General features: G+C 44.7%; 1 protein-coding gene across 1 annotated transcript; it reads left to right on the top strand.

Moving 5' to 3' along the window:
- The first annotated feature begins 9,819 nt into the window (after positions 1–9,819).
- Positions 9,820–11,310, top strand: LOC120840255. Its single transcript, XM_040210671.2, has one exon. The coding sequence runs from the start codon at positions 9,820–9,822 to the stop codon at positions 11,308–11,310; it is 1,491 nt and encodes a 496-aa protein (XP_040066605.1).
- Positions 11,311–11,665: the final 355 nt, after the last annotated feature.

The following is an 11,665-nucleotide window of genomic DNA, read 5'->3' as shown; positions in this document are numbered from 1 at the left end:
CTGCTCATAACACTGGTCAAGCAAGAAAATAACCAAAATTGAACTTTTTCATGACCGGTTTAGGATTTATTGTTAACATATCGTTATTTATTGCAACGGACTAAGATTATAGATTTTGCCTCCATACCTTTTAAATGCAAACAGTTCTAACAGACGGCTGTCCATTGCGCCGTGTTTTGTATATTCTTCTATAAATCTGTAATGGTCAGCGACCAAAGAGCTCACCCGCACATGTCAAGCTTATATGCGCCGCGGGGAGAAATGGATATCGAGTAGGAAGTGTCGGGCATAGTGTCGTTGTTGTGTTTGTATACATGTCGGTGCTGTGTAGTACGTGGTACTGGTGTTGCCTGCGTTGTATGTAGGTTTGCTGTGTAGTCGTGGTCGTTCGCAGTGTTAACAGACTCGTCTTTTTTTTTAATACAGGCTGCTAGAAATATCGATAGGTGGCGCAAGTTACCGCCCGATTCTAAATAGTTTGCTCAAGTTATTTATCCGTGTAAGTTCGGCATTTTTTTTTTTTTTTTATCTAGCGGTTTGTTGAAGCTACCGACGCCGCCGACCGCCGACAACGCACGTACGTACCTTTGCAAGTAGCTACGTCCGCCGGTTGGAGACTTTACTCTGTATAAAAGAAATCGAACGAGAACTAACGCGCCCTGTGCGCTTTCAATTCGGCTGAAAGGCGCGCGGCTCGCTGGGCTCGTCTCTCGCCTGTTCTCGGCCGCTGGCCGCCATGTTTCATAAGGAACACGCTCGAAACGTTTTTGCGGAAGGCAGACACGGTGCAGCGTGTTAAGTTTACACAGCACCTCATGTGTAGACGAAAAACACAGATGGCCTCGTGTAAAACGAACACGTTTCGACGTGTCCGCTATGGGACAACGCTTTACACGTCTGGTCGTGTTATTTTTGCTAACAGTGTACTATTTTACATAAGTCAAATTCACCACAGGTGTACTGGTGCGCAACACCACCGAGTAAAATCGTTCTCTGGGTGATTTTTAGGGACAAAATAGGCGTATTTCCTTCAGTGTCTCCTTTACATTATCGGCCGGCACAGGTTTAGGGTTATGACTGCAGTACGCGTCTGTAGCTGATTACGAAGTGTTGCACGGGGCGAAACAAATACTGTAGAGGGTCCCTTAAAAATGTCATGTATGGGCAGATATAACGCCACATAAACTCGTATAAGGACATAAATAACGCAGTATACTGCCACATAAGGGAGCAAACAGGGCCATATCTAACAAGAGGACACCGTATATGCTTAGGTATAGTGACGAATAAAACCATGTATGTTGCGAAATATTGTTATCCCTATTGAAAAATGCCAATACGGACTCGGCTTCTTGGAAATATTGTATTTCGGTGAAATTGATGGAAACAAATAAAAACTTATTGTTATCGGATTAACCCAATACGCACGATGGGAATTCCCCATATCGGAGCACAATATTCCAATATCGTATGCGGTTATGGGTATACAACAGGATATTGGAGCCCAATATGCCGATATAATGCGCAGTTATTGGAACAGAATACGACATCGCGTGCATTTTGGTGACCGACATGGACATACAGCACGGCCACATGATATATAAATATCAGTTGTCGATCACGGGCCCAAAGGAGATTACAATATGATATCGCGTGCATATATTTCAGAATGGATACTAAATAACCAACATGAATTAAGAGGAAACGTAACACGATATTGAGCGTTCGTGAAGCATCATATAGATATCGGTATGTCCACATATACGACATCGCGTGAAAGATATCGTAAACAGCAGGAGTTACCATACGGCAGGGATGGGCAAAATACATGCAAATATGTATCGAAATACAAATACAAAATACTTCGTCAAAAATGTATTTAATTACAAATCTAATTACATTTCCAAGAAAGCATTTAAGTACAAGATACAAATACAGCCAAATGTATTTGGTCTCCTCCAAATACTTTTCTAAATACATTCCTCAAAATTTGCGTCAGCGACTTCAGGGCACCTGTAACGGGTTTCTGGGTATCTCATTTTAATTTTGCATCGCTCACTCGGGAGTTAGTGTGCGAGGCTCTAGTAACGTAATAGAAATATAATAAAAAAAATGTAATCAGCTTGGACGTAATAGGTGAAAGAAGTACAGAGCTTCAAGCAGCTTTTTTTGTCGATTACATTTTGGTATAGACCAACAAAGAACCTTGACGACCAAGACGCGCAGCACTAGCTAAAGAATTTTTTATTGTTGCAGCTCGCACCAGTTACGAAAATCTAGACGACCCGCGCATTTAGAATGTTCCAGGCAAAGATATGGATTGAAATCAGGTTGGAAAGCATCACAAGTTGTCACAGGCACTTATTTAGCTAGTCTGCCTGTGAACGTCGATTTCCTCACCTTTCTTGCCCTGGACTAGCACCGTAATCACAAAGTCACTAAACGCTTGTGCTTGATTGAGAAACACTGCATTCGGTGCGGAACTTAGTTTTCTTCCTGCTCTGGACAGTGACCATAAATTTGAGGGGAGTATTTTCGCCCACAAAATTGTATTTAATTACAATTGTATTTAAAATACCCACGTTTTAGTATTTAAATACACACGTCAAATACAATACCCAATTTGTAATTAAATACAAATGCATAATACACAAAGTATTTGAAATACGTATTTGAAATACTTGTATTTGAATTACTGCCCATCCCTGCTATACGGCAATACGAGAGAGAACAATATTGGAGGTGGATACACACAGAACGCAAATGTTGTGCGTTGCGAACACATTAACACTGATCGAAAGCGCAAGTACGCACGGCTGTTGGTACGGCACACAGTACATACAGCCTCGCTCGCTTGGAATGCTAGACAACCACCAAACCATTCACAATAGCTAGCTGGAACACTCTGGACCTACCTTTCAATGAGAAAGCCCTATAACGACGTGCTTATTGGAGTGATCGGTTTCTAACAAATGTTTATTGCAGTTGTTATAATGCAACACAAGTTAGGTTACCGGTGTTGAGACCCAAATCGAACGGGATTCGTGTCAATGTCGGTTCGCACGATAAAATAATGAGGGTGAATAGCTTTGGCAGGTCACGTGCATGTAGTTGCTTCTTACGTGCACATTTATCGATACTGAGCCACCTTTCTGGGTAATCCTACGTCGTACACAAAATGCACGACAACATGCGAGCACCTTTCACCCACCACTCTTCGTCGCCTGTTTCGCGAGATTCACACACTGTGTGAAAAACGGCGTGAAAAATAGGTCCATTTGCGCCATCAAACGATAGGTTACAGCCTCGTTTTTAAAGAAGATGAGTTTCCATCGCCAGCCCGCGCGCGCGCCAGCTCGCTTTCCGCAGGCAGTTCGTTCGGCAGGCGCGAGCCTGCGCTTTAGCCAAGGCCGAGGCGGCCCAGCCGCCGAGCCAGCAGCGGCGGGGAGAGCCGCTGGAGCTGCTGGAGCCACTGGAGCGGCCAAGCCGAGCCGCCGAGCATGCGCACTGGGCAGCAGGCGGGACAGTTCCTCGCGCTTATTGTTTGTGAGCATCAAGGAAGCCTGCACACTTTACATTGCTTCGAAAGGTACGTATACACGACTTTATTACGTGCAGCATTGAGTGCTTTGGTGCAGAAGGATCAAAGTTAACACCGAAGGACAGAAAGGAGACTTGAAGTTTTGAAATCGCTGCTTATTTGAACGCATGTGTCCCCTGTTGAAAGCCTCTAGCTGTGCTCTGTTGCAGGCGTTATTTCGACTGCGTGTACTCTAACGTAACGTTAGTCAGTGTTCACACTCGGTTAGCTTCGCTATCTTGTTATCTCATGTGCGATATAGACGTAAAAACCAGTAACACGTCTCTTTCGGACACTCAGCTTCCAGCCCCCTTCCTTCCGGCGTGCTTTCTGCCGCGATCGTCTGGCGCATTGGATTCGCGGGCTCGTTCGAAGAGGCGTCGTTTGAAGCTGACGAGTCGCCGAAGTGTTACCGGAGCTTCTCTTTAGGAAAGACGCGATCCCCGCTCGGCTCTGAGCTCTTACTTTTTTTCCTCCCGGGTAGACCATGAGTGCCGACCACTGATCGGTGGTGCCGACTGGGGCCGAACGAAGTTGAGAAACGCTGGCAAGTGAGTCAGATTTCTGAGAAGCCGCCCAACTGCCCTGCTATGAACTGTGCAAAGGAAAATAGTGTAAAAAAACACACACAAAACACGCGTTTTCTTATCTTTTCTGTGGCCATGTTTCACCTCTTTCAACGCAAATTGAATCGCAGCTGTACGTCGGTTGACTTATTACTCTGCCTAGATAGTAGATTCGCTCACTCTAGCGGAGACGTTTTGGTGTGATCTTATTCTGATATCGTTATATCTTGACTTTTCATATTGGCTTCACACTTCTAGACGACCTTCTACAGATTGCACTCCTTGTCGACATGTCGCGACACTAATTAGAAGTCACTGTTTGCTCACTCATGGGTGCACATTGTTCATGTTCAACATCAGTTATCTCAAGGAGGCACCATGAAACCCTGGTATTTGTTCAGAGATACCTCAACATACGGTTTTAGAGTGCTGTTTTGTGTGTTGTAGTTTTGTACAGAACCAAATTGCACTTTGGTTACAATATACCCTATAACAGTTCAGTACAATTAAAGTTGCAATGAAACATTGGCCACGAGAGGTGAAAAAATTCCTCGCATACTTTTCTTCATGGGCCATTTTGAATGTTGGCAAATTTTCTTGTGAATAATGAGTGTTATCCACATATGTTTCTTCTACTTTTCGCGCAGGTACTTCAGTTAAATAAGCCCCAGGAAAGGCAGCAAGAAAGTCTCATGGGGTCACACAAGGATAGCTGCATTCCTGCTCGACTTCCGGGTCATGCCACTGAACTTCACTGTACCATAATGGTACATTCCCTTTCCTTAACTGCTCCCTCTGAAATGTGTTTTTTTTTTGTTGTTGTTGTTTTTGCTGCTTTTTGTAAAAAGGGTAGTACAATGTTTAAACACCCGAACGTTCCTAAATGGTTTCTGTACCAGACAATAGGGTGTCCTAGCCCTGCTTCAGACGGGGCAACTTTTCTAGCGATTTCGGGGTTGCAGGTGGGTTCTTGCATAGCTTTCCCTAAATCGACACAAATTGCTGAGATCTGGTCCGGCTCGAAACGGACGAGCAACTCGGACAACTCGAAGACGTTTGAAGCGGCAGCAGCCAATTGGGAATGTGATATTTTCACGTGACACCCCTGTGGCGGTGATGATGACAACCGAAAACTTAGTTCTGGATTGAAATGAATCGTTTTTGGAAAAAAACTCTTTCAAAAAGATGAGTTAGTATTCTCAGCATAATTTAAAGATATGCAAACATGTTGTTTTTATATAACTGTTCATCTAAATAGTGCAAGAAAAATCGAATTTCATGATGATGATGGCGAGTCCTAGCAATTCGGTTTGCTGTGTGTAAACGCGGGCGGCCCGTCTTGCTTGTGTTGCGACGTCAAGTTGCTGGGTAAAATTGCCCCGTCTGAAGCGGGCCTTGTTGCTGGGTGAAATTGCCTCGTCTGAAATGGGCCAATAAGGCCCGAATCAGGCGGGGCACTTTCATCCCGCAACTGGACGTTGCAACACCAGAAACACAGGCCGCCCGCGTTCACACGCAGCAACCGAATCGCTACGACTTGCCATCATCTTCATGAAATTCAGTTTTCCTTCAAATTCAATTAACCTCTAAGCAAGCTTAGAAGTCAAACTTCTTGTTAATATCCTGCAGTAGGATATTAACAAATTGGCATGCTGCAGTAGGTTCACCCGAGCTGCCCTCTTCCCTGGAGAGGCCTCTCGAGGATGCCTCCATATGTACTCGTTGAAGGCATCTGCAGGGGAAAAGAATACAACAATAAGTCAGGAATATCAACAGTTTCTTGAAAAATTACATTTTTTACTTCCTGCCGTTATAAGCAAGCAATTTACACTACAATTTATGCTTTCTTAATATCTTGTGATACCATGTAGACTCCAAGAGCAACTTCTTACAATTACGCATTCTGCTTAAAACAGCAGGCATGCATGATTCGGCCAGAAAGTTTTGAACCAATTCAGATTGTGTTCGGAGGAGTGCAGAAGCAGTGCGCAAGTCGGGCTCCGGCTGAGTGAACTTAAGCTGCAGCGTTACAAACGACCCTGTAATTGGTTTCCGAAAGACCGAAGAGCTGCCATCTGTTACTGCATGAACGCTGAACTGACTTCGGCCAGCGCAAGATTCTGTGGAACTGAGGCTGAGCTCGTGCAGCACTGGGACAAATCGAACAGGCCAGTTCAGCGTTCATGCAACTTTCGGTTGAATCTAATGAGGCAGTTATTACACTATTTGAACTAGATCGGCCGGTTCAAGCAAATCGAAAAGACCTAGTGTGACTTTCCACAACTATGCACTTAAAGTTTGCTTGCAATAGTGTGTTCCTTGCATTTCAGTGTTCATAAAAATATAGACCCTGGTGCGGGGGGACAAAAAGGAACGGAAAGACACGAAGCTCCGGAGCTTCGTGTCTGCCTGTCCCTTTTTCTCCCCACCTATCCCGGTTACCACGTCTATCCTTAACCAGCTCGCCTGCCTGTTAACTAAAATAAAAGTATGTTCTATGAATCCAAATATGTATTTTCAATTATGAACACGGGCCTCCGATTGCCTAGAACAGGGGTGGCCAAGCTGCGGCTCTTCGCGTGTAAAAGTGCGGCTCGCTGCTCCCTCCCCTACCAACTTCCCCCCCCCCCCCCTTGCACACACTCCCCCCCCCCAAAAAAAAAAAATAGGACGCGTTTTAAATTGAAAGACAGGTTGCGATTTGGTAGTCTTGTGCTACTGCCACCTTACGTACAATTGGACTGCTTTTGGCTCGGATAGATTTAAAGTAGTTCGAGCTTCGTCTATTGCTCCAAACAAAATTGTGCCCCCCCCCCCCCCCCCCTGCGGCTCTTGGAAGTTTTGTGGTTTTGTTTGCGGCTCTTAGGCCGGGTCAGCCTGGCCACCCCTGGCCTAGAACCTCGAACATATTTTATGTCCAACAATGTCACCATGGGAACGAGTGAAAGGAACATTGAACGCACAATTCTCGGCCGGCAGTTTCTGTGCGAAAGATTTTGACCCGCCATTGTTGCTCTGGGCATGTATATAAATTGACAACACAGATTTGACATCATGAATCATTTAACTAATTTAATATCCGTGTTACGACCCTTCAATGGTCCATTCATACGAGATAGTTCCCTGGTAAGAAAACTGAGCACTAGAAAGGAGGAACACCCATGATGAGAAGGCGGTTCAGAAAAAATGGGCAGTACTCAAAGGACAAAGCCAAACATAGTTCGGTTACAGCAGTTCTAGTGAACAAACAGACTCACTTTCACAACTTTGCTTGTGCCAGCTTTTCGTTCAAAAGAAAAAATAAGTGCCTCATCAGAAGGTCCTGCGAGCAGGCCACTTATATCATCGACCTCCCCCAAAACTTGCAGGGATTTGCAGATATTTGCGATGCGGAGCATGTTACTGTAAAACCTCCTCAGTGTGAATACATCAGAAAGCACCAAGGGACCAAGATGACCGTGACAATGTCACTTTAGTTTTCTTCATATATTAAAAACAAAGAGGGAGATAGGGCTTCTTCATTACGGTTTTGCACTCGGAGCTTCACGTTCCTAAAGCTTGAGCTAGTCGAACTGTGACCCTTCAACAGCCTATAACACTGAAAGTTCTGAAAGCCTTGGAATAGTTTATCACATTAACTTTGCCGTAGCAGATTTCAACTTCGGAAGCCATAATGTTTGAATGACTCACCAAGTATGAGACATATTTGAGAAGTGGGCACTTACTGCTGCCAACTTGACTGGAGTCAGGGCCCTCTTGGCGACGGCGCCCTTGAAGCGCCGGCATGGCACCCCAGTCACACTCCGCCCATGCAGGTTCTCCCTGCCGAAGATCAGCTTCGCGGCCTCTTTAACGAACATGGAGTCTCCCCGGGCTCCCCTCACCTAGAACAGTTTGTCCTTTTGTACCAAGACACCATGGCAAAGGTGAACCTAGAAATAGATAGAAATGCTCTACAGGAAATGCAGCCAGCCATTGGTCCCGATCTCGTGATCTTTCGGAAACTTGTGCAGACGTCTGCCGAACAATGACACTTTTTTCGGACGCAGGACATGCAAGGCGGCTCTTCACGCAACATCTTGGGGGTATTCTTTTCGGAGCCGATCACAGAAATTCACCACGGGCACTAACTACTCATCTCCAACTTCTCAATGTACAGAACAACTCATCTTGAAGTACAGAACAAAGAGCGGAACAAACATAACTGCAAAGGAATCGCATAGCAAACAGTTCCAGCCACGCATGCCGTCTGCTTTGCACAAAAAAAAAAAAAACACGGAGGGGAAAACAAAAAAGCTCACGGTCGGGTGTAGCCACGTCACTTCCGCCACTCGCTCTCTCCTCTCCACTTCTCCGACCTCCGTACGCGTGTTTCAGTTTCGGTTCTGAGCAGTTGCGTTTTTTGGCTGTAATAAAAATATATGTGACTGTTGCAAAATATTAATTTGGTAGTCTTTCCACACCATAATAAAGCGGCTGGCAGAAAATGAAAACCTTTATTGGAGGGTGTAAGTGTCCGTTTAAGTGAGTTCAGAGTAAATAGAGAAAGCTAAAGAAGGATACCAATTATAACAGAATTTTGATTGGGCTACTTGGTACATGATTTATGAAAAAACTCGAAATAAGACGAGGACACTAGATAGAAAACGTTTCAGAAAAGTGCCAATTAATTGGGAAGAAATATATTATCAATGCGCGGCCCTATTTTTTCATTAGCATTTTGAAGCAGCCCGATGGTTCAATCTGAAGGGGTCATGAAACGCTTTTCCAACTTTTTCCTGTTTCGCTTTCCTCCTCAACTCATAAAAATATTAATTTGGTAGTCTTTCCACACCATAATAAAGCGGCTGGCAGAAAATGAAAACCTTTATTGGAGGGTGTAAGTGTCCGTTTAAGTGAGTTCAGAGTAAAGAGAGAAAGCGAAAGAAGGATACCAATTATAACAGAATTTTGATTGGGCTACTTGGTACATGATTTATGAAAAAACTCGAAATAAGACGAGGACACTAGATAGAAAACGTTTCAGAAAAGTGCCAATTAATTGGGAAGAAATATCTTATCAATGCGCGGCCCTATTTTTTCATTAGCATTTTGAAGCAGCCCGATGGTTCAATTTGAAGGGGTCATGAAACGCTTTTCCAACTTTTTCCTGTTTCGCTTTCCTCCTCAACTCATAAAAATATTAATTTGGTAGTCTTTCCACACCATAATAAAGCGGCTGGCAGAAAATGAAAACCTTTATTGGAGGGTGTAAGTGTCCGTTTAAGTGAGTTCAGAGTAAAGAGAGAAAGCGAAAGAAGGATACCAATTATAACAGAATTTTGATTGGGCTACTTGGTACATGATTTATGAAAAAACTCGAAATAAGACGAGGACACTAGATAGAAAACGTTTCAGAAAAGTGCCAATTAATTGGGAAGAAATATCTTATCAATGCGCGGCCCTATTTTTTCATTAGCATTTTGAAGCAGCCCGATGGTTCAATTTGAAGGGGTCATGAAACGCTTTTCCAACTTTTTCCTGTTTCGCTTTCCTCCTCAACTCATAAAAATATTAATTTGGTAGTCTTTCCACACCATAATAAAGCGGCTGGCAGAAAATGAAAACCTTTATTGGAGGGTGTAAGTGTCCGGGGGGCACGACACTCTTTTCGGCCCATACTCACGCTGCTCCATGTACCAGGTGCTGATTTGGATTCTCGCTGTCACGGCGAATTCCGTCGGGACGGCGGCGGCCCCAATCTACGAGTCATGGCCAGCGACGACATTCTTTTCGTCAACTGATCGTCCCCTCGAGCCACCGGATTTTCCAGAAAAGTTTCTGTGTCATCTTGAAGACCGACAGATGGCCAGGCATCGAGGGACGTTTCCGGATCCGCTGCACCGTTGCCATAAAAGGGAGCTACTTCGCCTTCAGCCGCTGGGGCACGACACTCTTTTCGGCCCATACTCACGCTGCTCCATGTACCAGGTGCTGATTTGGATTCTCGCTGTCACGGCGAATTCCGTCGGGACGGCGGCGGCCCCAATCTACGAGTCATGGCCAGCGACGACCTTCTTTTCGTCAACTCATCGTCCCCTCGAGCCACCGGATTTTCCAGAAAAGTTTCTGTGTCATCTTGAAGACCGACAGATGGCCAGGCATCGAGGGACGTTTCCGGATCCGCTGCACCGTTGCCATAAAAGGGAGCTACTTCGCCTTCAGCCGCTGGGGCACGACACTCTTTTCGGCCCATACTCACGCTGCTCCATGTACCAGGTTAGTTATTTAAATCATTCAAAATGTTGCCGAACGAGCAATGTAATGCTTCTCAGAGTGTCGTGCCCAATCGACAAACGTGTGCTTTGTAGATACATGCATTTTGCTGGCTCTTGGGTGATTGCGACATTGATGTCTTTGTGCTGTGAACTATCGTTTTCGTTTTTTGAGACCTTGTTGCTTTTGTCGGGTGACGTAGAGCTAAACCCCGGTCCCATGACTAAGGCACAGATTGAACAGCTTGGGAAAATTGAGACCATTTTGTTGGAATTGCAATCTGGTCAAATGACTGTTTTGGGAAAGTTAGCTGGTATTGAGGCAAAACAAGCTGATCTTGAGAGGAAGTTTGATACCATAAGCTTGAAAACTAATGATATTGAAAAACGTGTTTTACAGATTGAAGGAAGTGGCAGGAAATTAGAAGCAAAATTAGATGATCTTGAAAACAGAAGCAGGAGGACAAATTTGGTATTTTTCGGAGTTCCCGACAACTCTCGCAGTGAAACGTGGGAAGAATCGGAAAGGCTGATCACAAAAATCTGCAAAGACGTGTTATCGCTCGATGTTTTAATTGAAAGAGCCCACCGATTGGGGAAACACAAAGATGGGAAAAACAGACCAATTGTAGTCAACTTCCCGGGTTGGAAGGTCAAAGAGTCTGTGTTGCGAAGTGCTTTTAAATTCAAGAATACTTCATTCAGTGTCTCCGAGGATTTTAGTGTTGCAGTCCAAGAAAAGAGGCGTCAACTTTGGAATTATGCGAAGGAGAAAAGGCAGAACAGAGAGAACAAGGTTCATTTAAACCACGATAAACTGGTTATCAATGGACAGACGTTTATCTGGGACAGCGAAACGAGACAACCTGTTTTATATCGGGCGCCTGGCCAACCAAGAGAACACGAATGACGGGTCGGAAAGCCTAAAGATGGCGCAAGCAATCATGAGGCTACGGCTACAAAACAGGCGCCTTCAGTACTATTGGTAAATTGCCGTAGCATCAAAAATAAAGTAGACGAGTTTGCACTTTTGTTGGAGACCCTTAAACCTGAAGTTGTTATGGGGACGGAGTCTTGGTTAGATGATACTGTTAGTGACGCTGAGGTATTTCCGGCAGGTTTTACAGTTTATCGCAAAGACAGACATCGGCACGGTGGGGGAGTTTTTCTACTAATTTCTAATAGATGGACTAGTCATGAACTGGTTTTCGAAAATGCTACCGAGTCTGTCTGGTGTCGGGTCTTTTTCCCAAGGGGAACTGCTC

This window comes from Ixodes scapularis, unplaced genomic scaffold, assembly GCF_016920785.2.
Source record: "Ixodes scapularis isolate PalLabHiFi unplaced genomic scaffold, ASM1692078v2 PGA_scaffold3__209_contigs__length_174095766, whole genome shotgun sequence".
NCBI lineage: Eukaryota > Metazoa > Arthropoda > Arachnida > Ixodida > Ixodidae > Ixodes > Ixodes scapularis.
Note: the sequence above shows the minus strand (reverse complement) of the source record. Positions and strands in the feature narration are given on the sequence as shown.

Coding starts and splice junctions, on each gene's coding strand:
- LOC120840255 (XM_040210671.2), top strand. CDS start 9,820: ATGTACCAGGTGCTGATTTGGATTCTCGCTGTCACGGCGAATTCCGTC.